This window comes from Branchiostoma floridae, chromosome 4, assembly GCF_000003815.2.
Source record: "Branchiostoma floridae strain S238N-H82 chromosome 4, Bfl_VNyyK, whole genome shotgun sequence".
Lineage (NCBI taxonomy): Eukaryota > Metazoa > Chordata > Leptocardii > Amphioxiformes > Branchiostomatidae > Branchiostoma > Branchiostoma floridae.
In genome coordinates, this window is record NC_049982.1 from 26,619,291 (window position 1) to 26,646,654 (window position 27,364).

Genomic DNA, 27,364 nt, shown 5'->3' on the forward strand with positions numbered 1-27,364 from the left:
AATGCAGAAACTATTTCTACTACGATTACAAAGATTAGAAAACGTGACAAAAGATTCGGGGGTTCCAAAATTATGACTCCGTCGTTTGCAAGCGCCACCTACCGATCCGAGCAGATGTGTGTCTTTGGCCATATAAGAATATTCAAGTTTCTTGATCTACATCTACATCCGTGTACCCCCAAATGGCCCCTCGTGGGGCATCGTAGGGGGAAAATGATTTTTTTTAATGATAGCGACTGTACAAAAATAGATACAACATTATCACAAAGAGGCTTACTGGTATGGCTCAGACTTGCACAGTACAATGCACGACTTTCATGGTCACAGCACTGTTGATATGGGTCGTAAATCTTTTAATTATGTCGACTTGAACTGATGATGACTGTTCCTTTGACACCTTGGCAGCTTCCTTTATTTTCATCATCTTGGCCTTGGTGCTTTAGGTGATCTGTTCAATGGTAGGAACATCATATTCGTTACATAACTTGGGTCAAAAGGAAACTAAACGAATGTGAATCATGAAAATCATGGCCTATTTGGCATCAAAATGTAAGAAAAACATTGTATGATTACACCTTAGTGGTAGATAATTGAAACTTGTTGCTTGTGACCCACATACGATATGTAAAGTACAATAGAAGCCAGTGAATTGCACCACGGATTAACGCACACTTCTGTTAACTGCAAAGAATTCCAAAGTCCCAACCCGGTGCGGTCCAGCTGGATAGCTTCGCATTATTGCACCATCTGGATAATTGCACGGAATTTACTGGTAAATAAGCCGTGCAATTAAGCGGCTTCTACTGTACCTTGAGATATTAGACATATTAAACTGAACTAGATCATGTAAAATCGTTTGTACGATTTAAGAAGAAATAGGACAATAACCTACTTAAAGAGATAAAAGTTTAATACTTGGAACAAGTTGACAATGACAGATGGGAAGTGTCCTGTTTCAGTCTTTGTGATGGTTGTCAAGGAAATACATGTAACGTTACAAGTAAGGATCATTGGCCCTGCAGTTCGTACCAAAGTTGATAGTCGGGGATGCTGAATACAAAAGCAATTACCAGACCACTTGTCAAATGAACTCCAGCAATCTTTTCAATTCTTGCCAGAATTTTACTTTAGTACAACACACCAAGGTGTGCACCGTCATATCGGCAGGTAACATAACCTGCAGTACGCAACATTATTGACAGGCGACGCTAATTAGCACCATGTACGTCATCAAACTGTGTGCTCTTTGTGACGTCATGTAGCAACAGCGCACAAGCCACCCGCAGAGTAACCACGGCGAAAGTTAGTACCAGACCAGGTGAGGTATAGTCTATAGTTGTGTCCTAGAATGTTTTGACAATATTGACTGCTCAGAAAGTTATAAGAGTAAGATCTGCTCACATCTGCAACGATGGGGAAGTATTGAATGTGATTAGAAGTTGGAGATTTTGCATGTTGGGACCTTGATAATTTTTGTGATCGTAAGTTGTTTGGAGTGTTTCGATTGAGTAGGAGTTTTCGATCCTACATCAGCCATGTTTTGGATTGCTTGCAGTCTTATAACACAGTAGTGCGCTATACGTGTGGTATAAGTCTGCAAGCGAGAGAAGCCTTGTAAATTAGCAAAACTACGAAAGCTTCACCCTCCTTTTTCAGCACTGGAAACCAGTGCTGAAGATGGCTTCAGCACTGGAAACCGAGTGCTGAATGTTCGTCAGCACTGGAAAACCAGTGCTGACGCGCTCTCAGCACTGGAGACGCCGGCTTCAGCACTGGAAACCGAGTGCTGAATGTTCGTCAGCACTGGAAACCGAGTGCTGACGCTCTCAGCACTGGAAACTTGCAGATCGAAGAAAGCCTTCCCATGTTGATCTGGTTTGACAGTTGCTTGTTTTGGGGTCTGACTAAATACCGCAAACCAACTTGTTTTGCTGCACCATCGTCTGTAAGTGTGAGGATGTCGTCCAGACGACGTGTTGTGTTGACCGCACCTTTCTTCGTCCAGGTCGAAAAACAAGCGTCCCCTTCTTCTCTAGAAACTGTCACAAGTTTCCCGTTGATCTTGTGCCTGCCTTTCACCAGGTTGGCACGGACGATGCTTTCGGGCCCGACACCCTCAATGAATCGACTCACGGCCTTTCCTTGCTTCAGCAACACGGTATCATCTCACCACGGCCCTTTTCAGGGCCCCCCAAATCTTTCCCAAAAGGGCTATATCTATCACAAATTGACACAATAAAGTTGTTTGCAATCCCGTTTTAATGATATCCATTCCTTATACATTTCAATTATACAAAACAACACAAATTCAGGCTTTTTTGCATCTGTATCTATCTTACGTTATATCAAAACCGCCGTTCAGCGTAACACACCAGCTAAAACTGCATAAACTTGAAACTTTTTTGAATCATCTTTATTAGTACCGTATATAGTACCGCTTTCAGTACTTTGTATCTATACTCTATACATACACCAAGTTACACATTAAATTGAATAGCACAACCAAAAGTTTAACTTTATTTTTAATCAGTATACGTCAAGTACCGCTCTCAGCACTAGGACACTCCAGTGCTCGAAAGACTTCGGCACTGGTTTGAAGAACGTTCCAGTGCTGAAAAGACGTCAGCACTCGTTTTCCTGTGCTGAAGATTTCTCAGCACTGGTGTTCCAGTGCTGAAGTGTCCCTGAGCACTGGAAAATCGAGTGCGGAAGGCGAAGCTTTTGTATATCAGCACTCGGTTCCAGTGCTGACGGCGGTTTCAGCACTGGGTAACCAGTGCTGAGTGACCTTTGACCTGACCCGTCGCCGCCCGGGCCGCGAGTTCAGCACTGGAGCCGAGTGCTGACGAACATTCAGCACTGGAAAACGTCTTTTCAGCACTGGAAAACGAGTGCTGACGTTTTTTCAGCACTGGAAAACGAGTGCTGAGGGAGCTTCAGCACTGGAGAAAGGCCGATCAGCACTGGAAAACGAGTGCTGAACATTCTTCAGCACTGGGCGCCGAGTGCTGAGGCCGATTCGACCATTGTTTTCAGCACTCGGTTCCAGTGCGGAAGGTGAAGCTTTCGTAGACTTGCTGTAAATTATAAGTCACCGGGCCTCTGAATATCGTATTGTGTATTCTTGTTGTTTTTGTTGGTGTTGATGTTAGCGCCCCTACCACCACCGGTACCCCCCTCCCGTGCAATTTCTTTACTAGTAAGTGAAGCTCAATTCTGGGTCATAAAGTTTATATTATAATACTAAGTAAGTGTAACGGTTTTAGCAAAGTGTTCAGTAGCATTAGTAAAGGTCCCACGGTCCCACCCCACTAAATCCAGGAAATTATATAACGTTATTGATAAGATCTTTTTTGTAACTCTCCTTTCATTACAGTTGTGCAGTTGAGTATCCAGTATGGGCAAGAAAGTGAAGAAAGAAGTAGAGCCGCCACCCAAGGATGTGGTAAGTCAGAACATGCAATAACATCATTTGAAATTGAGTGGAATTTGCCAAGCACAGTAAAGGCATCTTCGTCGGATAGTTTTAATGAAGATTTGTAGGTGCAAAAGTTATGAATTAGGTGTGACATGTTGTTCAGTGTAATATAACCAGCCGTGCCACGCACCTGCAAAGCTGGTGTGTTACGCCGAAGGGTGATTATACTGGCTACATAGGTATTACCGTAAAGAATGATATAGAAGCTGGTGTGTTATGCCGAGGGGCGGATATACCGGTTATATTACAGATACAGAAGCTAGTGTGTTAGGCCAAAGGGCAGTTATACCGGCAACATACACATGCAGATGTGGCAAGGTTGTAATCCTTCCTTCCCATGTGTCTGTAGTTTGACCCTGTGGGAGTGGAGAGTAAGAAGGCCCAGACAGTAGTCCTGATGCTCAGCAGTCCTGAGGAAGAGGTCTTGACTAAGGCATGTGAGGCAGTCTACAAGTTTTCAGAGAAATGTGAGTACTGGTTGAAAAATTAATGCCTGACTAGGTCAATCTTCTAACAATTACAGCTCCTTCATCGGTCACATCCCACAAAGCCCCGGACAGTGAGAGATTGTGTAAGACAAGCTACATGTGTGCCATTAGAAAAAAAACAACTGGTGGTGGTTATGGACAGGATCAGTTCTCAAGATCAATGTTTTATACACTGCATCAAAGATGTCCCATGACCATGTACACTGCACATTTGTTGTTGTTTGTGATTGTTTGTGGTATTAAGGCATGCCACATTCAGCAGGATTCTGGACACTAAACAACTGTTACAGTAATGGTTATGGTCCTTTGGTAGATACATTTGTATGTGTCCCATTCATCCAGGTGAAGAGAACAGGAGCACGATGTTAGAACTGGGCGCAGTGGAACCACTTTTCCGTCTCCTTGGCAACGAGGACAAAATGGTCAGGAGAAATGCCTGTATGGCCTTTGGGGTGCTAGCTGAGCATGGTAAGGAGCAACCTTACACAATTTAGGGATTACCATCTGGCAGAATCACTGATTCTACTGGTAGAGATCCTGATCGATCAGACTAGGGGTGGGTACCGGTACAGGAAATTCAAGTCCAGGTCCGGTTCAGGTCCAGAGGATCAGTTGGTCGAGGTCCGGACCTGAACCTGATTCATTATGTGAGAAGTTGTGGATGGACGATACTCAAAACAATGGTCCACTTTGCTACAAAGGAATCTGTTTTGTGGAGTATTCGACTCCCACCGGCGTTTCAAGGCTTAACAAACTATCAGGCCTGGAATGGCACTGTCAGTGACTGTCAAACAGCACTGTTTTGCCTCTGATCAGGGCCTGTCAGTGCACTGTATCAGCCACTAATTATTCACAAAATATGCAAATTTTCAGTCATAGAAACAGTCGTTAAATCATGACTGACAGTCATAATTTCCCAGTGGCTGACAGTCGTAGAACAGTCGTAAAACAGTCGTTGAATCATGACTGACAGTCGTGGATTCCCAGATGCTGACAGTCGTAAAACAGACGTTGACAGTCGTAGATCTGCTCTTACATAACAAAACACTTCTGCTCATGTACTAGATTTTGGAGGTAAAATTTATACAAAAACTGAACAATAGAAAGATTTTGGCTAACTAGGTTCTATCTAAACAGAGTACAGAAATTTATGCAACTGCAAAATGCTTCAAAAAGTAACAGAAGCAGAAACATTATAGACAAGAAGGGGCATCGTCAATACCTCCTCTGTCATTGATTTGACAATTTTAAAATGCTTATATAATATGTCAATTTCTGAAACCACAACCAAATAAGTCTCTTAAAGAACAAGATAACAACTGACTGTACACAAATGTACATGATTGTGGTTTAATTTCTGTACCTATTCGTTTAAGGCACCCAGCCTATAGCACAGTCTGCCATGCCCCCCTCCCAACAATTGTCAAAATTCAAAATGTGGCCATTTGTCACTAATATCTTACCTCAGAAACATGATGTACACTTTCCCCCACATCCACAGTACTTCCAAACATTAGCTATGGCAATTAATCTACTTTCCAAGCTGCAAAGTCTGAGAGATGGAGACCTGGATACAGAGTAAATATCCCTGCTGTCCTTTCTCTAGCTGAGCTCAAAAACCTAACTGTCTCAGTTCAAACTTCCCTGGGCCTGCAGCCAATTAAAGGACCTGGTATCTGATTTGCTAGATGCCTAATTAATACAAGACTGTGATTGGCCATGGCTGACAGTGGTGGGACTGTCATCGACAGTCGTATTTCAGGCCTGTCAAGACAGTCCTGAGCGCTTTCAGGCCTGTCAAGACAGTCCCAGATCAGGGCAGAGCCTGATTTGTACTTGCCAGACGTATTGCAGGCCTGTCAGTGGAGGTCTTCTGCTGATTTGCGTCTGAAATGCCTCTGTCAGTGCCTGTCCAGCCACTGACAGTGCCATTCCAGGACTGATGGTTTGCTACGGGGGCGCCCTCTGTACGGTTGGCTGTAAAACTTGGTAGAAATGACTATAGACTCCACTCTACTTCGTTCGTGTTATTTTCTTCGACCATTAACCCCCGACGTGTAAATGCCTGATCGTAAGTTGTTCAGATTCCAATAGGTCCAATATCCGGGCTACCTAATTTTTTCAGGTCCGTTTTTTCTGGACCTGTCCAATTAGAAAAAAAACGGTTTTGTACAGTGTACCAGCACCCCTAGATCAGACTCTCTAGATGCTAGCAATGTGGTAGACTGGTCTCCCGCTTATAAATCAAGTCAACTATCTTTTATTAGTTTTAAGGGAATATCTTTAAATTAAGTCCAATCCAATTCTGCTTATAGAGATCCCTGTCTCTGTCAACTGTTAACAGACACTCTTCCTGGATCTCTACCCTGTCTGACTCATCACATACACAATGCCCTGATTCTAAGGGTTCTCAAGACTTCTTACATGCACGATTGATTGTATTTAATCATTAACCTTCAGCATACTACAGTAACCATTTTGCACCAAATTTCTTTTGGTTATGGCAGTTACAATGTATAATCTAAAAAATAGTTATTTTGCTAAGATGTCAAGTTTGTCATTCATCATCATTTTATTGTCATCATTTTGGTAGTTTTAGATATAGAAAAACAGAGGGTGGATGTCAGTTCATTAAATTTCCATTCTGTAATCTCTCAAGTTTTCATACCCTTAACACTGGTTCGCCTTTATCCGATGGTAACCTATATCCGTTGTTTATTTTAAAAAACGTATTTAGGGATATACAGTCGACAGACAGTGATTTGAAATCGGAACATTTTGAAAATATTGCAAATTTGAAACCACATTCCGCAGACTTGATACTCCTATGTGTGCTGTTTTTAAAGACAACAGATAAAGGTCACCCCACAGATAAAGGTGACCTAGCGTTACATCACTAAAGGTTTGGATGTTTCTTTACTTTTCAGCTGAAGTACGAAAAGTGATGCGTAAGATAGAATGTATTCCTGCAGTCCTGGCTCTTCTTGCACCTGAAGGTAACGTTGATATCAAATATTTACATAGTTGCATTTGTTTGATGTTCTGCGTGTTATGTTGTTTGTCTGTCTGTCTGTCTGGATGTGTGTTCACAGTTTTTTGAATATCATTGATACAGTGACAAACATAGATAGCTAAGATAGATGGTTTCTTGCACAACAATTGCATCAGTGACAATGTACATGTATGTCAATGTATAATCAACAAAAGGTTAAGTCTAATACTACACATATACGTTATATCACAACAATTTCAGTTACTACAATACAAGTGGTCTACATTGAGTGGAATCCACAGTTAAAGTAACAAAGGGAACTATTACATAGATTGAGTATTGACATTGCAATGTTTTTTATCCCCATCTTCAGAGGACACCATATGCCATGAGTTTGCATCCCTGTGTATCTCCAACATGGCGCAAGAGTTCACCAACAAGGTCATCATCTTTGAGCAGAGCGGATTGGACTCCCTGATCCGCCTCATGGCCTCGCCTGACCCCGACGTCCAGAAGAACTCCACAGAAGCCGTATGTAGGCTGGTAGATGTAAGGGCAAACATCATCTTTTATCTTTATTTTAACGCTGGTTAACCTTTATCTGTGGGGTAACCTATATCCGTTGTTTTGACAACCTAAATCCGTTGTATTTAGGGATGTCGAGTCAACGGGCAGTGGTTTCACACCAATATCTTTATGATATATCTGAGATGATATCCCTGACCATATCTCATTTTCATTTTAGTCAAGTGAGAAAATACCTAGATAAGTGTTAAGTGCCTTTCCCAATGGCACAACAGTGGGGTCTTTCAGGGATCTGAACAATTTTTTTAGCACATTTACAATCTTACACTTATTCAACAACTGTAAACACAAGATCACCTTGCTGTCTTCAATTGTGGTTAATATGGTTGCCACCTTAATAATAATCGTTTTCTTATATGTTGTTTATATTCCAGGATTTCCACAGTCGTGCTGCTATCCGTGAACTTGGAGGTGTCCCTCCACTGCTGGACCTCCTGAAGTCAGAGTACCCTGCCATTCAACTTGTGGCCCTGGATACTCTTACCAAGATCACACTAGATGGTACGTGACTTGACAATATTTACTTCACAGCTTTAGGGCTCACTCACTCACTATACGGTATAGCGTACATTGTTCCCTGTCTTGGGAGGGTTGGACGTTGCAGAATGTTGTTCAGATCTGATAGCGAAGGGTTTTTTTTAATAATGAAAAATGGGCATAGCTGGAACTTATAAAACCAGAAAGATGCAACACAGTGGTAATTATAGTTCACCTTTATCTACATGCATTGGGTAAACTATATCATTCTGTTGTTTTTAAGGTATTGGGATGTCAAGACGACAAACACTGTCTGTGGAGGATATCTTGAAAATTTTGCAGACTGAAACCACATAGTTGACATATTGCTTGCATGCAGGTTCGATTTGTGCAACAATTTCTTTGTTAGAACTGACATCCATTTTTGATACCCCTGCTCACAGCTGAAACCAGAGCGGCTCTCCGGGAAGCAGAGGGGCTGGAAAGGTTGATAGAGTTTCTTGGAACAAAGGTTAGTCTGTACCTAATGTGTTATTGATACGTCTATAACACCATTTTACCTTTATCCGTGGGCTGACCTTTATCCGTTGTCTTTAAAAACAGTACATTTAGGTGTATAAAGTCTGTGGATGGTGGTTTTGAAATTTGCAATGTTTTCAAAATGTTCCAATTTGAAACCAACGTCCGTCAACTTGATATCCCTAAATACCCTGGTTTAGAAACTAGATGAACTAGCGTTATCATTTTGATACCTAATATGGAGAACTTATGCAGAAAAAAAAAGTTCAGCCAAAAAATAGCTTGCCTTCCTTATGATATCAAAGCAGTCAGGAAGGTTGAACAATGACACACAGAACATGGTATAGAATAAAGTGACTCGGTCCCAAATGCAAAGGGTGTAAAGCATCCATAGCAGTTGTCAATTTTCAGTGAATTAATGGTGAAAATGATCTAAGTTTTCCAAACTTACAACATTTTCACCGTTAATCAACTGTCTGTCCAAACTGACATCATTTTCACCGTTTATCTGAAAACCAAACCCGTTTTACACTCTTCCACTTTTTTCTATGCTAGTTACAAGGCAGACAGTTGCAGACTGCAGTACCCTCATAGGTTACTAGTTGGCGCTTCAGCACCATGGAGATGCAGAATTCCAAGAAAAACACAGCTTCCTGACATAGATGATAGTATTACTCAATGAAAACATATGATGCTCACTCCTACAAATTATGTCACCTTCAAACAATTTTTCCCAACACAAAGTAGACTTAAATGCAAACGTGTCCATTCATGTGTACTTGCTAACAAATACTTCTAGTTGAAACATTTGTCCCAGTTGGTTAAGAATAACTTAGTTCACCTTATCTATTGGGTAACCTATATCCATTGCTTTTAAATACAGGGTATTTGGGGATATCACGCCAAAGGTTTCAAATTGCAATATTTTCAGGATATTTCAGTTTTAAACTACCACCTGTCAACTTGATGTGCCTAAATACCCTGTTTTTAAAAAGCAACAAATATAGGTTACCCAACGGATAAAGGTGAACTAGCGTTACAGACATGTCTGTGATTTGTAACAGGAGTATGATGACCTCCATGTGAATGCTCTACATGTCCTCTCCAACTGCCTGGAGGATGCAGAGTCCATACTGGAGCTTCAGGGTACCGGGGGTTTGCAAAGACTCATGCAGTTCACTTCAGAAACAACCATTCCAGATGTCCAACAGTACGCAGCAAAGTCTATCTCCAAAGCAACAAAATATGGTGAGTGTCTCGCTTGATCTGCGAATAGTTTCTTCAAGTTGTTAACAAATTTCTTTTTATGCAGCCAAGTGATTTTACCTGGAATGCTGGTTTATCACAGGACTATGACAAGCTTCATATGTTTTTACAGGGAGGGGCTGCTAGCACTGCTAGAAATTGTTCAGGAACCATTGCTATTTTTCTTTTATACTTTATGGTGGTAGCAGTCAATGCAGCTAGTAACAGTCCATATGTATACAGCTACATTATAGAAATTTATCTATAAAACCAGTACTTGGACCAGTGCAGGTTAGGTGCAGGTAAACACCAGAAATACCTGCACAGCTCCAATTTTACCTGCACTAACCTGCATATGAAGGTGGTTCAAATCCAGGCCCACTACCTTGCTGGACTGGCGCATCAACTTCACTATTACTAGTACTACTCTTCCTTTTCTTTTTGAGATTTGCCCTTGAATCTTTGAGTTTGATATCCCCGTGTGGCACACTTTGCTACTACTTACAAGACCGGTGTGGGAACCACTGAATCTTGAGGCAAGTAGAAACAGTCTCCTGGCTCGTAGGAATACCTTAACATTTTCATGGCACCTCCTCGAACATTTTACGACCCCTCTAAAAGATGCTTGCAGCCCCATCTTAGATGTGTATCCCAGGACTCTAGACTGTAATTTTGGAAGGTTAATATGTCATGAAGTGATGGTAACGTCTAAAATATGTTTAGATTGAATCTCACTTTCCCAAGATAGCATCTTAGTTGCCCGTGTTTTTTTATGATGTATTCACAGCTGAAAACTGGAAGATGTTTCATGAGAATGAAGTGGAGAAAGCGCTGGTAACACTGTTGGGAGCGGACAGTGCATCTGTGCAAGTAGCTGCTGCCCAAGCCATCTCTGCCATCTCCGAGCACACTGGGAGCAAAGATGCTTTCTGTAAAGTCGGTCAGTATGCTACATAATTACTGACTCAGTAAATTTATGTCAAATAGAAATTTTGTATAGCATAGATAAAAAAGACCTTTCAAATTACTACAAACCTTTTACTGCATCTAAACATGTCTAGTATTGATGCTGTTTTCATATGGCTAGCTTATCCACAAACTAAAAAAAATTCAGGAAATTGACTCGATTTTGAGTTATGCTATTTGCAAACCAGCTAATGTCCAATGAAGGAGTCTTTTTAAAAGGTACATTGTTACTGTAAATTACATTTGTGCATATTAAGCCAGTGTCAATAGTGAAGCCAAACTGTACTTCTAATTCTCCTAGTTTACTAGTATTACACTATCTCCAGCTAACATCGTGGCAGGATGCTACTCTGCAGTATTATTATGATTGGGGATACAATCTAACACAAACAAACAAATAAACAAACACAGCAAGACCTAGTGATTACGACAACTGGGATAGGTTGGAGTGGCATTCTTGTTGTCTTAATATCTCTGAATACTCCATCTTTATATACAACGGATAAAGGTCACCCCGCGGATAAAGGTGAACTAGCATCATAGTATTGTGTGCAAGTAGCTTGACCAAAGGCTACAGGGAAATCCTTCTGCATTTTCGCCAAAATGTTTGTTTATTTCTTTTTCCTTCTCAGAAGAGGCAAAGGGAATGGAGTTGTTGGTGAAACTCCTGGGGAGTGAGAACAGTGATGTGAAAGAGGCGGCAGCTCTGGCCGTGTCCAACCTGACCACTACACATCCCAGCAACTGTTTAGAGGTTGTGGAGCACAGCGGTATCGAGCCACTGGTTCACCTGCTAGCAGAACAGAAGGTAACGAGTGAATGAGTGAGTGAGTGAGTGAGTGAGTGAGTGAGTGAGTGAGTGAGTGAGTGAGTGAGTGAGTGAGTGAGTGTGTGAGTGAGTGAGTGAGTGAGTGAGTGAGTGAGTGAGTGAGTGAGTGAGTGAGTGAGTGAGTGAGTGAGTGAGTGAGTGAGTGAGTGAGTGAGTGAGTGAGTTTTTATATCTTTACATGTTGATTTTGGTTCATCACAGAGGACAGAACAGGCAAAAATTTTTTCCATCCCCAGCTGCAAAATTCCGTCAAAGGACAGAAGGAAGGGCGCTGGCTACAACCCTTGTTGTACTATTACTATATTTGCAGATGATGATGATTAAAGATTGTTTATGATATTATGTCCTCAGGATGGGGCAGTGGCGAATGCAGCAGTGGCCCTGGCCAACCTCGCAGGAGATGAGATCATCAGAATGGAGGTGGTGAGGATGGGTGTGGTGCCTGCACTCATCCAGCCACTCAAGTCCAGTAACAGCCTGGTCGTCAGTAAAGCCTGCCTCGCTCTGGCTGCCTTCATGTGTGATTCAGATGCAAGGTGAGTGAATCATGTTTACACAATCATGTTTTCTTAATTTCTGAGTAAAGTTGTGAAACACTAGGCAGGGCTTAAAATACTTTTTTCTACATACCTGCACTGGTGCAGAAGTATGGATCGTACTAAAATTGTTCAGGAACCATTGCTATTTTTCTTTTATACTTTATGGTGGTAGCAGCTAGTAACAGTCCATATACAGCTACATTATAGAAATTTATCTATAAAACCAGTACTTGGACCAGTGCAGGTTAGGTGCAGGTAAACACCAGAAATACCTGCACAGTTCCAATTTTACTTGCACTAACCTGCATATGCAGGTGGTTCAAATCCAGGCCCACTACCTTGCTATCCCAATGCACCAGTTTGACTGGCTAGTTGGTGGCGCATCAACTTCACTATTTCTAGTACTACTCTTCCTTTTCTTTTTGAGATTTGCCCTTGAATCTTTGAGTTTGATATCTCTATGTGGCACACTTTGCTACTACTTACAAGACCGAAGTGGGAACCACTGAAACTTTAAGCAAGTAGAAACAGTCTCCTGGCTCGTAGGATTCGAATCGGGCCCTGTCAGCGTACTAACCTAATGCTATAACGCTAGGCCAGAACTAAGTGTTGGACTGGTCAGTTGGTGGCAATTGAACTACACAGTTGCATGCAGCCCAAACCACTTTTAACTTTGAACATTTTCAAAATCTCACAGTTGAAAGACCCCCCTTCCATACCAATCTCCTGATTGGTCGCTTTGCTACCATGCCATTCCCACACCTACTAAAATGAAATCCTGGCTAGAACCATGCATTACTTTGTAACACGCATTGTGCTTAAATCTTAGGTCAGAGCTGCGATCTAATGGAGGACTGGACATCCTTATAAAGCACCTGAACTCAGACAACGACGACGTACGGCGTGGCGCAGCCTGGGGCGTGCTCGTGTGCGGAGGGGATCCGCCAACTGCCACGGACATCTGCAAGCTGGGGTCAGCCATACTCGTTTGTTTGTTTGCTTATTGTTCCTTTATATGCGGATGTATAACTGTCAATAAGTTTGTAAGACTGCTACATTAGCAAAAACACAATTAGTGCACAATCTATAAGGGATTGACTAGAAGATCTTGACTGGGTTCATTAGAATAAATGTATTTATCATTATTACGACTATATGACTATTAAATACAACTATTTGGTCTTCAGAATTGCAAATCGGGCAGTCTTATACACAATTTTACAAACCTTATGAGGAATAATGTGACTTAGAGTTTGTAGACACAATTCTGCAAGTTATGTTTGTACCAGGAATTGTTCTGAAATATCCCATGTTTCTGGAATTCCACAGGGGACTGGAAATTCTGCAGGAAATCAACCAGTCCGTGTCCAGACAAAACAAGTTCACTCAGGCAGCCATGGACAAACTCCTGGACTCCAACCTTCCTGCCAAGTTTGCCCTGACCGGCTATTTGGGACCAGACAACGCAATCACAGACGGCTTCTTTGATGCTGGCCCAGTGGGTGTATTTGATTGTTTAAAGCTAACGATAATTCCCTCTTTTGGCATCGTTGTAGCATAAAGGTTAGAGCGTTCGGCTCAGAGTCAAAACTTTCTGCTTCGATACTCACCATGCCCCAATGTTGTTTTGCTTAGGAAAGGCTCTTTACACAATATACCCACAATGATGGTAAAGTGACGCCCACCGAGCCTCTTTGGCTAATCTATCAAAAGTATACCCAAAGCACACATGGGATTTGGTGCGCCAGTATGCCAACATCTACACATTTGCCACCAAGTGCCACAATATTTTTATTTTTATAAAATGTGTGATCTTATACATGTACATTCAATACAAAAAGTCTGGAAAGTTGAACATCATATCTTTTTTATTACTTTATCAATTGTATTGCATTATACAATCATGTATATCACTATGAGGTTCCGGTTTGGAATTGCAAGTGACCAGATATCTAAATAGTCCCTAAGAATAAGAATCAGGGCAAATCAGAGGTTGTCTCTATAGTTTTGGCTCTAGATTTTCCGGCTACCGCTTTAGCAATGTATAATCTTTTATACTACTCCAAATACTTGTTGTTCATAGCGTTTTATGGTGTCGGAGATTTGATCGTGCGGCGAACACTTCCTGATATTAGTGCGTGATAGCGGTAAAGCGTTTCGTCGCCTGATTACCCAGATCGTGCGTTCTATGTGCGTTTTGGATGTTTTAGCGCCATCGGAACTCGCGGAAAACGTATCGAATAACTTTTCTTCCATTTTGCTCAGTATACAGAAGAACTCTTGACCTTCATTGCCATATTAGTCATTATCCCAGGAAAATTCATTTTTTCCGTGTAGCGGCCTGTAAAAAAAGCCCCCAAATTAGCAATTTCTGGGTGAAAATTGTATTCTAATGATGGTTTTTACCAAAAATAACATTTCTACAGAAAATGTCAAATGAGTCTGTCGGTCAGCGACAAGGCACCCTTTTCTATCGGAAACATCGAATTGAACCGATGTTTTGAGAAGCGCTAGTGCTTTTCTCAGAGACAGTCAAATCGGCCCCGAATCGTAAAAAAAAACTCCAAACCGGAACCCTAAAGGTAATCTATTGAGTACAGTACTTTATATTCCTTTAAAATTATACCACTTTATTTCTTATGCTCACACTTTTGTGCAATGGGCAGCATGACTGATTTAATGTGTGGGTCACCCACCAAAAGAGCCGAAACTCCCCTGCCAATGACACACTATTGCGATGTGTTGTGTTTTGGACAAACCATGTGCATGTCTGAACTTACATGTGTTCTCCTCCAACCATCAGTTGAGGCCAGACTCTCGCTTCATGTCGCTGGATGAGCTGAACACTCGGGAGGTTAATGAGAAGAGACCCATCCTGCTGGTTAACGTCCAGCCTCAGGAACAGCAGTCCCCACAGCCCCCCGAGGTCGAGAGTAAGACAGAGACTAAAGCAGCCAACCAGAAACCTTCCAAGAAAGAACTAGCAAAGTGAGCTTATCGATAACTAAATGCTCCTACCTAAATAGAGGTATTGTTTTTGGTTTGCTTGTTTATCTCAGCTTGTTTTTAGGCGTTTCCTGTTTTCTGGGTTCAAGATTGGGTGGAGGAAAATGATGCAACTGGAGACTTGCTAGATGATTTAGTTTGGCTCGGGTCCAAAGTTGTTGCCTAGGCTTCACCTGGGTCTGAATTCCCATGGGAAGGCAGAAATATGCATACTATTGCACAGAATTAGCAAGAAATTAGCATGTGAATAATATTTTTTTTTCATTGTTTTTGAGTTAGGGATTTGTAGAACCACTTGTTATATCATGGAAATGCATGATATGATAGAAAATAAAAACTCTGTATTGTACATACTTTACTTAAATATACTCCATATAGGAAACTGACATTTTTTTTTCTTGCAGAGGAAAAAGCAAGGCGTCCAAAGAGAAGGAGGAAAAACAGAAGGAGGAGGAGATGCAACTTCTGCAGCTTATTTTACAGGTACCCTATTTTCTCAATTAAAGTACAAAGTTGGAACAAAGTTTTAACACACAAAAGAATGTTGAATAGATGTAACTGTTGCAATATGTATCCATTCCTCAACATTTGTGAAGGTCCAGCTTGAATGCTTAACACAGTGTCCTTTTTCTAATCAGCAACAAGAAGGTGAGGGAGGGTCATACCACCCCCCTATGGACCATGCCCTATACGAATATATCGGAGAAGTCTCCAACAAGATACGGCCCATGGCTACCACCAGAGAGCAGGTCGTTGCACTCGCAAGGTGAATGTCCCTTTCACACTGTTAGGCAAGCTTTGGCCGTATTGTTGTCGAGAATTTTGGACTCTTGTGTCAAGTCTATCCTTTTATATGTTATATTATGCAAAATTGGGGGCAAAAAGTACACAAAGTAGTATACAGCAAAGTTTACCCTTGAAACTCAGTAAAGTTGGTCACGATCAGTTGTGACATAGGATGGCTAAGCTAGCAAACACTAGATTGATAAGTCAGGGGTTTGATTCCTGGCTAGACATTGTGTCTTAGAGAAAAGTGCATGACTTTCCTCACTCCACCCATGTGTAAAAATGGGTATACCTGACTTTGGTTGCTGAGGTGAAAGGCAGTGGAAGGAGAGGGTTGGGGTCTGGCATCCAGTAGCATGCTCTAGACACAGTGGATCAACACCACTAGATGCCCCTATGGCCTTCTAGCCAGCTCGACATTTTTTTCCGTCAGCCAATTCCCATTGTCGCATTGGGTTTTAATGAGATTATCGTATGCGAAAGGGCACCGACACACATTGTCAACAATCATAACAATAGCAAAACAAACAGTGTGTGGCTTTTACGGCCGTGGACGGCGTCCCCAAGCCGCCTGTAGCTTCCACCAAGGAGCTTTTATCAGATTTTTGTCCGTCAAAGTTGGCGGATTGGTTTTAAAATTTTTCCGTCACACGCAGCAAATTTCCGTCAATTGAGGGAAAAACGGACGCTGGCTAGAGCCCTGCTCTATACCTTGTTGTACCAGTGTTGTTTTATGCCCTACGTCCCTGCAGGTTTGTAGCCTACAAGATGGGAGGGCCTGTCGAGCGAGGCAAGCTTTCCACCTTCAGCTACGAGCTGCCCATCAGTCAAATCAAGTACGAGCTGAAGTCCAACATCTTACCAATCGGACGGGTCAAGACTGGCATTCACTATCATAGGGCCTTACTCTTCAAGGTACACTCACTTTCAGATTGCCACCAATTTCTTCTTACCCCCATGAATAAGTTAAGTGGGAGTGTTTGTGTTTTTTTTCTTTGTGTGTGTGTGTGTGTGTGTGAGAGAGAGAGAGATAGCTTGAGAAGGCATGTGTGTGTGTGTGTGTGTGTGTGTGTGTGTGTGTGTGTGTGTGTGTGTGTGTGTGTGTAGCTAAACAAGCTACATGTATGGTCACGATTTTGGGATGGTATGTTGTTTTCTATGTTTTCTATGAACGATAGGCGTTATTCCATCAATGACCTACAATCTTCCAACTTTGCCAGATGAATGCACTTCAGTTGGTATTGTCTTGATATATTGTATGTCATTGTTTTTCTTCTTTGTACAGGCACTCGCAGATCGGATCGCTGTACCATGTTCTCTAGTACGAGGGGAATACAACAGAGCTTGGAATGAAGTTGTGCTGAACGTGGATGACACTGTAAGTTCCGTTCATAATTCTGACTTTTCCTGAAGTTTTTAGGAGTTAAGCCTGTATAGCACGTACATGCAGGGCTTATATACTGGTAGATAACAGAATGAAAATTTACGCCGTAATTTTACATGTAAGAGGTGAGTGCAAAAACCACTAACATGAAACAACTTTGAACTTACATACATTTACGGTATGCATGAGTGCGTTATGCTGGGGAACGTTGCATCCGAGAATTCTTTAAAAAGCATTTTTCAGGGTGGCATATGCAACATTACCTTGCAGAACTACATTACTGGGCATACTATAATTCACTCTGTCTTATCGGTACCAAACTTTCACGGTCTGAGAAAATTGAACTTGTTCTTGGAACTAAATGTTCACGGCAAACGAATTGTTTGTTATCGTCACCAACAAGAATTATTTGTTATTTGCAATGATAAGTTCACGTTACAGTTGTCACCATGAAAACAGTGAACATAAAGTACATTGAAAAAATCAGGAATTACAGTAACATCCACACCTCAGTCTATTTGTTGTACATGTATGTTGTACTGAACTGAACTGAACTGTATGTTGTACCATAATAGATACAGGCTTCCAATTGTCTTACAGGCCAATGGTGCGAAGTATCCTCCAAAGTTATACGTGGTTGACTTGATGCACATCCCAGGGCGACTGATGGAGGGGGATTCCTCTGAAGCTGTCCAGTACAAGAAATTATAGATCAGCCACAGCTATAGCTCAAAACTTTTTTCCATCCCACCCATAATTGGGAGCCATATTGTTAATTTTTGTTGTTAAATCTCTCATTTTTAGCTTTTTCATCATTCTTATGTCATGATTTTGTATTGATTTCATGAGGTGGGGAATTTTTGGATAAACAGGGTAAAATTTTGTCCGTCCCAACAAGCAAATTTCCGTCCTGGGACAGAGGGAGGGTAGCGAAGTCCTCAGATTAGCTACACATGTATGTTGTTAGGGTACATATTAAATTCTTTAGCTTGATAGTTAAAGTTGGACACAGTCAAAACAGGCCAAGAAGGCAACTCAGGGGACCAATAACTTCTGGCTTATAGACAGGACCCTTGATGCTTATGTCAATGGGAAAAATTGGATATCTCACTGCTCTGCATGTTGGTGGCCTTGCTGCATCTTCAATTGGACTTGTGTACCCTTGACTTCATAATGTTTCTCAAAACAAAGTGTTAAAAGAGTCTTTTTTATCAATGAAATTTTTGAGCACTCTGTCAAATTGCTAGGCCACAGTAAGGTTCCCAACATATTATATAACAAATTATGGGAAATATCTGGGGACCACCAACAAGTGGTCACATTGTCCTGATGTTCTTTATATTATAATTGTGGTGGTCACATGTAAATAGGTGTGACTGCACTGCATGGTGACACGCTTGCTGGTTGTTTTCTAGGCTTACTTGCGATTTGATGTACAGGATTATAATTGGGTTGTATATATCAATAAAAAAAGGTATGTTTCGTATGTCCTCTTGTTTTGTATAATTTGCAAATATCTCCAGTGGAGTAGCAAGATGATAAAATTCCCAAGGGTAGGATAGATATCGGTACATGTACTGTAATTTAATAACTACATGTATTACAATTTTTCATCTGATGCCAAAATTCAACTGCATTATTTGTGTTACCCTTGCAAGACGGGGAAAAGATTTAGAGACAATAAACTGAATAGTGATTATGTGAGAAATTAGACAATGTCATACTAGTCGGAAGTCCAACATTCATGCTTTATTTCACATGTCAAAAACTTTTATCTACATATCAGTCATACAAAACATTTTCTTCAGCAGCCAGGCAGTGTATCATTAAGTTAAAAAATTTCAAGATGAATATTCTGCTGCAACAAACATCAAAGTTTAGTGTCCTTGGTATCATGTTACATATCTCTCGTGTTGACATACATTGAAGTCAGTAGCAGTACAGGGTTGAATAGCATAGGAATTGGTACAATTTTTTTTTCAAATTTTTTTCCATCAACCATCACCAACATTTTTCACTCTAAATTTTTCTGAATGCTGCTGTCCATCCAACAAACAAATAAACAAACAAGCAACTGACAATAGACAAATCTAATAGCCTCCACCTCTGCCAAAACATAAACATGCAAAATAAAGCCATAAAAATGCAAACATTTGATGGACATGCAGCCACTCTCCCATTGGTTGAATGGCTTTAGATTGCCATTTTCTCATTGGTTGAACTACTAATTGAGATATACTATGTCATCATGATCATACAATACTATGTACAGGATCTATCTCTTAACTTTGTGCAGGAGGAAGATGTACTTGTATCTTACAATTCCATCTTTCATTTCTCACTGTGAGTTAAAAGACACACATCAGACGTGTATGTTGGGTGCAAAACGTTCAGAATAATCTCAGTGACAACTGATTTTATTGCCTTGACACGGTATTGCGCTAACAAAACTGTTAACAGGCAGCCCTATTTGCTTGTAAACAATCATCCTAATGTCCTTTTACTTTATATTCCATGAAATTTTGCCAGAATTGATATTCAGGAATTTAACATGATTGTTGCAATAAACTATGTCATAAAAAATTTTCAAACTCACACAATTCGAGTTTGGTATCAAAGCAGCCATTTCTGCAATCAAAGTCACCAGTTCAATATTCGGGTATAACGGGTAACATTAGGATCAAGTTCATACACAGAAATATAGCAGCATTGGGGCAAGTGGAAGATATCATTAAGCATAATAATAGCATGCTTATCTTTCAATATGCATATCGTAAAGATGCTGAAGTGGGTATCTCACTGGACTGCACCAAATTGCGCCAGGCAAAGTGGCGCAAATCAGCACAATTTGTTGCTAGAAAGTGGCAAATTGGTGTGAAACAGCACCAATTTGTGCAATCCACTTTTTTTAATGAATTTTCAATAATTGTGCATAGTTTTAATTTAGTGTATGTATCTGATCGGAACTGAAAATGCATCATTCCTGGTGCAGACATGTTGTTCGTTTTTATAATTTCGCCAAGTATTTTACCTGTGAGTTGCCGTCAGTGTGACTGCAAGGGAAAGTTGGCACAAAATTGGCGCAAATTTTCAAATTTGGTGCAAATTTTCAAACTTGGTGCAAATTTTCAAACTTGGTGCAAATTTTCAACTTTGGTACAAATTTTCAAACTAATTGGTGCAATTTTTCAAACTTGGTGCAAATTTACAAACTTGGCGCAAATTTACAAAGTTGGCACCATTTCCAAGCACAACTTGGCACAGTCCAGTGAAATACCTGCTTGACTGAACAAGTCTACCGTGTTAAAGGCTGTGCTAGCTCCTCTGTCCTCTGTGAACAGCGCGCTTTCTTAGCCGTCTCCTTCACCAGAAAAGCGTCCGGGTCAAATTGCACGTGGTCCATGGTGGCCCTGATGATGGGCACGGACAGCTGGCCGAGGCGCTCCGTGGGCTGGTTGCGCCGCGCTGACCGAGACACCGGCCACATGACCTCCCGGTTGTTGACCCATCCGTCAGCCAAACCCTTGGGCTTCGACAGTTCCAAGAGTCGTTGAGTTGCTGATGCACTGCGTGCCTTTCCATTCACCTGGTTAGTATTCATTAACCAGTTAACACAGTTCAGTCGTTACATAACTTGTACAACTTGTAACAACTTGAAGGTAACATTAGTTCACCTTTTTCCGCGGGGTAACCTATATCCGTTGTGTTGCTAAACAGGGATATCAAGTCGATGAACGGTAGTTTCAAATTGTATTGTTTTCAAAATATTACAGTTTGAAATCACCATCTGTCGACTTGATAGCCCTAAATACATTGTTCTTAAAATGAACGGATAAAGGTTACCCTACGGATAAAGGTGAACTGGTGTTAACAACTGAAACATGATGCTAGAAATGCAGATTTGAAAACTTTCAATTGCTACATGTAAATGTATACACTCACAGTGACTGTTTTCAATCAACATCTAGCAATTGAAAGCTTTAAAATATGTATTGTGTTTCAGGTGTTGTTAACAGTTGTTTCAGTTGCAAAACCAGTATGTAACTTGTATAATGTAACTTGTACAATGTATAACTACAATAAAGGTCCAAAAAGACATTGTGCAAAAGGCTTTCCAATGCAAATTGTAAAACTTTTCTTGTGATTTAAAAGTTTATTACTTAGACAAATTGCACAAGGACATCATTCTCTGTTACATGGCAGTGAAACTATTGGCAAAAATCCTGATGCATAATTTGTAATATTACTTTATCTAAGAAAAATCTGAAACTGTGGTCACCTTCCAAATAGACTGCTCTGGGTGGCCTGGATCGAAAAAGGGGCCGGCTGGGCGACTTTTGGGGCGAGCAAGGTCCTCCACTCGCGAGGTAGCCATCCCTCGTTGTGCTGATCTGGGCACTAATGTCTCCACCTGTTAAACACAATCACAATGTTGTTTCACCTTACTTATGGTGGAATATATGAAATGATTAATGTTAGTTAACCTTTATCCGCGGGTAACCTTTATCCGTTGTTTTTAAAAAAAATTGTACTCAAGAATGTCAAGTTGACAGATGGTGGTTTCAAACTGTAATATTTTGAAAATGTTGCCGTTTGAAACCACTGGGCTACTTGATATCCCAAAATACCCTCTGTTTTTAAATACAACGGATATAGGTTACGCTACGGAAAAAGGTGTACAAGCGTTACTGTAACAGTCAAACTTGTCTAAGAGTACCACCAGGAAGACCTAGAGAATACAGTCATACAGTCAAGTGGTTTTCTCTCAAAGTAGAGTGACAAGGCTCAAGGCAAAACAGATTCCAAAGTTTATGTCCTTTAATAATTGAAAAGCATGCATACATGCAAGTGCAAGATGCAAAACATGTAATATTATACCAATTGAAATAAAATTGAAATTTTTGAGGAGGTGGCTCAAGCAAGACCTCCCTCAGTAAACACTCCAACCCTTTATTGGATACTGCCGCTCAGACTGAAGAGCATTTTATAATCCCTAATAATCATGCACTTTTCTGTTTATTGGCACTTAATCCCTAATTGTGATCAGTAATGCAAACTCTTGCAGTTCATTATCTTTAATAACTATAAATCATATCCAGTTGCTTGTCATAATTGCAATATAAGAAATTTGACTATGTGGTCATTATAAACAAGTCCACTTGTCTAGATCTAAACATGATCTGGATGATTGTAATGACTTCATAGAACCTGAAATTGTACCAAATACTACTGTGTATTGGTTCATTCTTGATCAACTATTTCTCAATGAACACTTGTACTAGATTGTGACGGCACACAAGTCTTGTAACCTAATCTCTGTTTGTGTCCAGTTTTGAGCAGAGTCAGGAAATGTTAGTTCTGATAATCTCTTCAGAGTTTACAAAGAAGCCAGAATATCAAAACAGGCTTGTAACCTGCTTTGGTAATATTGGAACCAAATCCAAGACAAATAAATTGCAATTCAAATCACAGCAAATAAAGCAAGCAGGAAAGCACATTCCATGATTGCCTGACCACTGACTTTGTTTGTTTGTTTGTTTGTTTGTTTGTTTAGTTGTAAGTTGTTACCTCTTTGTTTCCTGTGTAGTCTCGATGCGGAGTTTTAGGGCGTGCCAAGTAATCAGATCTTTCTCTACTGGGACATCTCTTCGCTCCGTCCGCTACGGTCCATATCGAACAGGAGAACTCATTTTCAGGCCTGTTGTGTACGGTAATTAACATATTTGAATGATGTTCCTTTAGAATTGAATGAGAATTGAAAATTGAAAATAAAATAGAATTGAAGCACATTATTTTCTGATTACATGAATTGTATGTTCCACTACCATTACGGTATCATTCAACTAACATACACATATATGCCAAATATACACCTCTTTTCTAATTAAACATCTCACATTCAAGAAATTATTACTAGGCCTCTTAAGTTTTTTGTTGCAACATTCCTCTGTCAAAGTGTAAAATTGCAAAATAAATCATAAAAATGCAAACTATCAGGTGGACATGCTGCAAATGTCATTGGTCGAAAAGTTCGACCAATGAGAGTGTGGCTGTGACTCGAACCACCACTAATACCATAAATGTGTTATCATTGGTTTACTGCTAATTGTGACAGGATTGGTCAATTAAAACCTCCAATCAATAAGTATTGGTAAATCACTTTACCTGTCTCCCAGATATTCTGGTGGGGGCTTTTTTGGAAGGGCGAGCACTTTGACACGTTCAGTGGAGTCTGCAGTCATCGCTAAAGGGCTGACTTCCCAGATAACAGAGGTACGGCCACAGCTGTAGGAAAACTCAGGCCTGCAAGCAAAAATGACACATCATCAACGTGAATGGAAATTAGAATCAAATACACATGTAGCAGGGTCTGCATACATGCCTTTTTCTTTTAATGATGCATCATACATGTAAGGCTAGTTCACCTTTATCCGTCAAGTACAGTTGTAATCTATATCCATTGCTTTTAAAAACAGGGTGTATTTGGGAATATCACGTTGTCGGACGTTGGTTTCAACTTGCAATATTTTCAGTATACTGCAGTTTGAAACTACCACCTGTCGGCTTGATGTGCCTAAATTACCCTGTTTTGAAAAACAATGGATATAGGTTACCCCGCAGATAAAGGTGAACTATCGTTACATAGTGAGCTAATTCACCACAAGAAGTATTCGGCCAGCTTCGGAATGTTAGCCTTAAGCATTGTTGGCCCTCCAAAATTTAAAGCATTTCCAGGAACCCTCCATGCAGACCCCAATACCGTGTATAAGTCTTTGGAGTGCCACAGTTTGACTTGGGGTATTGAATAAAAGAGGTATACTCTGTATGTACATACCTGCAGATTTTCCTGCCAGTTTGGAAGTTTCTCTTAGAGAGCGCCAGACGTTCCAGGCGTGGGGTCGCGGACGCCCTCAGTGCAGTTGGCGACATCGGCCACAGGTGGTCCTGGTTCCCCCACACCAACTTTGGTCTGAAGAGGACCAACAAGTCACAATTTTTCAGAGAATTTCAAACCATTTCTTCCTTGATGTACAGCAAAATTGTAAATCAATTTTTTTTTGTTAGTAATACTTACTTATGTATGCACTTATGTTATAATTTGTTATTATGTTATAGTTACATTCATGTAAATCTACAATGTTATTCTTTTTAAAATCATCAACAAAATCCCAGCTGCAATTCTAAAGAAAGCTGCTAGGGGCCCAATTTAAGCCTCCATTAAATGCAAAACTATCCAATACAAAAATATTAACACAGCAGTACAAAAGAAGGCTGCTGGGTGACCCAGAATTCAAGGACCAATAGTTCAGGATAAGACATGATAGCAAGGTAATAGCCTGTGAGTTATGCCATTCAACTACAAATACACAACCACACTTGCTACCAAAGATGTAACCGTCTTAGTGAAGATATTAAGATAAACACCAATGTCATTAGATCTACCACAATTATTTTAATACTTACTCATAGTTTGTTAGCCACACAGATTTGGACGTTTTTGGTGATGCTAGTTGGTAGACCCTCCGTAGCCTGTGGAAAATAATCATTATGATATCACACTCTCATTGTAGAGTTGTCACAACACTTAATTTCAATTTTAATAGCTAATCGGGGTTTATCCTTTTTAATTACTCTACATATCTTTAATGTCCTTCTTTTTATCCTCCTTTGTTAGTTTCTCAAGAAAAGTTTAAATTAGAAAAAGGACTTCTGCCTATACTGGAGCAAAGGCACAAGCTGGGTTCCTTAGTCTGGATGTCAGACTGTTCTCAGGGCTTACACAGGCCAGTTTCTTGGCTCCAGGGCCAACACAGGCCAGCTCCTTGGCTCAAGGAAGTTTTATTACAGCCACCACTTAGAGGCAAATGTCCTCATAGCATGGTACCCTGGAGCTGGCCTGCATAGCCCTAAAAAACAGCCTGGTATCCAGGCTAGGGTTATTGGACAGACATTCAATGATACCATTCATGAATCATGATTAACAAATCTTGAATTGACAATTCTGATCTGTTTGCAGGAATCATGTCTTTTTTTTGCACAGCCCAATAGATAATGCCTGCTTTTACGCTCCAACCTGGATCCATGTACGGCTAGGTGCTAATCTCTGGGTATACGAATAATGACTGCATTTGAGGTAGCAATGATAAAAGCTCATTGATGGTACATTTTAGTATAATTCATATAAGAAAACTTCAAAGGCATACTCACGCTGTTGCTTGCTCATTTGTGTTTGTCTCTGTTGATAAATCAGAAAAAGTAGCATAATCAATTACAAGAGAAATGCTAGAAAACATACACCTAGTATTGCAAGATATTCCATTTCTTTGCCTGATCATAGTGCAGATATCAGAACAAAAAGTATGATATAATCTACAGTGTGCATATCTGAACAGAAAGTATGATGTAATCGGCATTTTATGTACATAATTCCATTTCTTTGTCACATTACAGTGTGGATATGGGACAGAAAGTATGATATAATACACTGAAACAAAGAGTTCAGTGGAGTCAGAAAATGCATTGATGTTATGCCATTGAAACATGGTGGTAGGTGGGCATAACAAATATTTTCTAAGCTTGCAGTAAAGAGGTCACAGCAAATACCACAATATCATATAGAACAACATTAACGTTACCACTAACATTTCCTCTTTTACAGTAACGTTGAACCATATGAGAGGGGGCACAAGCTTCAACAATAGTGTGCAAACATCACCGCCATCTCTGATATCCTGTATGTTAGGCTACATTTAATATAACGTTAACGTTAACGTTAGAAATTGAACAAAACACAAACACAGTCCGACTAACGTTACGTACGACTATACCAAGGAGGTTGAAAAGAGGGATAATGCTAAATAACATTGTCACATCAGTTTGCAAAACGTCAGTACTGCAAACATTATTGTGTTGACGTGTGGCAGTAAACTTAATCATTTGCGAAATGCGTTTTGTCTTATATTGTAACGTTAAAGCCGGCCTTAATATTTCCAAACCCAACCTAATTACGTGCAAATTACGTTCATACGTCCAAGACTCCAACGTAAACATTTAAATGCGCATATAATGCATCTTGCTTTTGGAGTTTGCTGGTTATCAAAAATCACAGTCGGGAGCTCAAAAATCGAGGCTGCTTTGTCGTTTCTTGATCGCCCGGTAACGATGCGCCTCGCCCCAGACAAGATCACGACAGGTGCACGATATCACCGAGACAACGCGCGCGTGTTGGACTCACCTTCGCCGCCCGAGTCGGTAAACAACGGACCTTCCGTCGCAGTCATCTTGTAAACCTCAGTCCTTCGGTAGTTTGGATGAAATCTGTATATTTCAGCAGCTTCGGTTGGACAGCAACACAGTTTGATCGATGTCTCGTCCGGTCACAAGTTACAAAAGGGCCCTCGCTAAAGCGTCTCTCTGGTTACTAGGTAACGGAGAACAAAAGCTGGCCGCACATTCGGATACACATTCGCACTGTGTCAAGCCATATGGCCATGGGGATTTCAAGAGTTCAGGACCACAGATTGACAGATTTTAACTCGACGCGAATTATAGTAGGGTGCATTGGAAAAATGCAAGTAAAGAATCACGAAAGAATATAAAAAATCTGACAGCGTATGAGCATTTAACGTCCCTTTTTGAAATAGCGTCCTGCTGCGGAAGTGAATTGAACTGCAGCCGCGTCGCCGGGAACCAGTTGAGTGAACTATTAGTTAGTATTATGACCTTTTCTTCATATCAAAGAAAGCCGATATAGGACTGACCATCTCACTGCACTTGGGGCACCGGCCCGGCACTGCGGGGTTCGTTCACTGCGGCAATATGTTTTGTTATTTCGCCGATATTTTCATAATTTAGATATTGCGTAATACGAAACAGTATGACTTTCTTCTTCTTCTTGGCTGCACTGTTTCCTAACTTAGAAGACAACAAAATGCACAAAGCGTATGAAAATTCGTTCTTTATCTATCAAATTCGTTGAATCAGCTACGAACCCCGCAGTGCCGCACCGGTGCCCCAAGTGCAGTGAGATACCTTTCTCCTAACCTCTGTAGGCCTTACGGGAGTCGCGC

General features: G+C 40.7%; 2 protein-coding genes across 2 annotated transcripts; one reads left to right on the forward strand and one right to left on the reverse strand.

The window, feature by feature from the left end:
- Positions 1–1,184: 1,184 nt before the first annotated feature.
- LOC118413475 (armadillo repeat-containing protein 3-like) lies at positions 1,185–18,100 on the forward strand. The gene is made up of 20 exons (XM_035816886.1): positions 1,185–1,318; positions 3,377–3,445; positions 3,828–3,945; positions 4,309–4,434; positions 6,894–6,962; positions 7,332–7,507; positions 7,918–8,044; positions 8,464–8,531; positions 9,604–9,787; positions 10,572–10,724; positions 11,383–11,558; positions 11,931–12,115; positions 12,948–13,091; positions 13,448–13,616; positions 14,922–15,106; positions 15,529–15,607; positions 15,763–15,890; positions 16,663–16,825; positions 17,196–17,288; positions 17,895–18,100. Exons 2-20 carry the CDS (start codon positions 3,398–3,400, stop codon positions 18,003–18,005), a joined length of 2,502 nt encoding a protein of 833 aa, XP_035672779.1. The 5' UTR covers positions 1,185–1,318; positions 3,377–3,397; the 3' UTR covers positions 18,006–18,100.
- Positions 18,101–19,021: 921 nt separating this feature from the next.
- LOC118413476 (testicular haploid expressed gene protein-like) lies at positions 19,022–26,717 on the reverse strand. Its single transcript, XM_035816887.1, has 8 exons — positions 26,530–26,717; positions 25,503–25,530; positions 24,759–24,824; positions 24,130–24,264; positions 23,460–23,597; positions 22,863–22,992; positions 21,574–21,705; positions 19,022–20,880 (listed from the first exon to the last, which is right to left on the reverse strand). The coding sequence occupies exons 1-8, from the start codon at positions 26,573–26,575 to the stop codon at positions 20,590–20,592; spliced, it is 966 nt and encodes a 321-aa protein (XP_035672780.1). The 5' UTR covers positions 26,576–26,717; the 3' UTR covers positions 19,022–20,589.
- Positions 26,718–27,364: the final 647 nt, after the last annotated feature.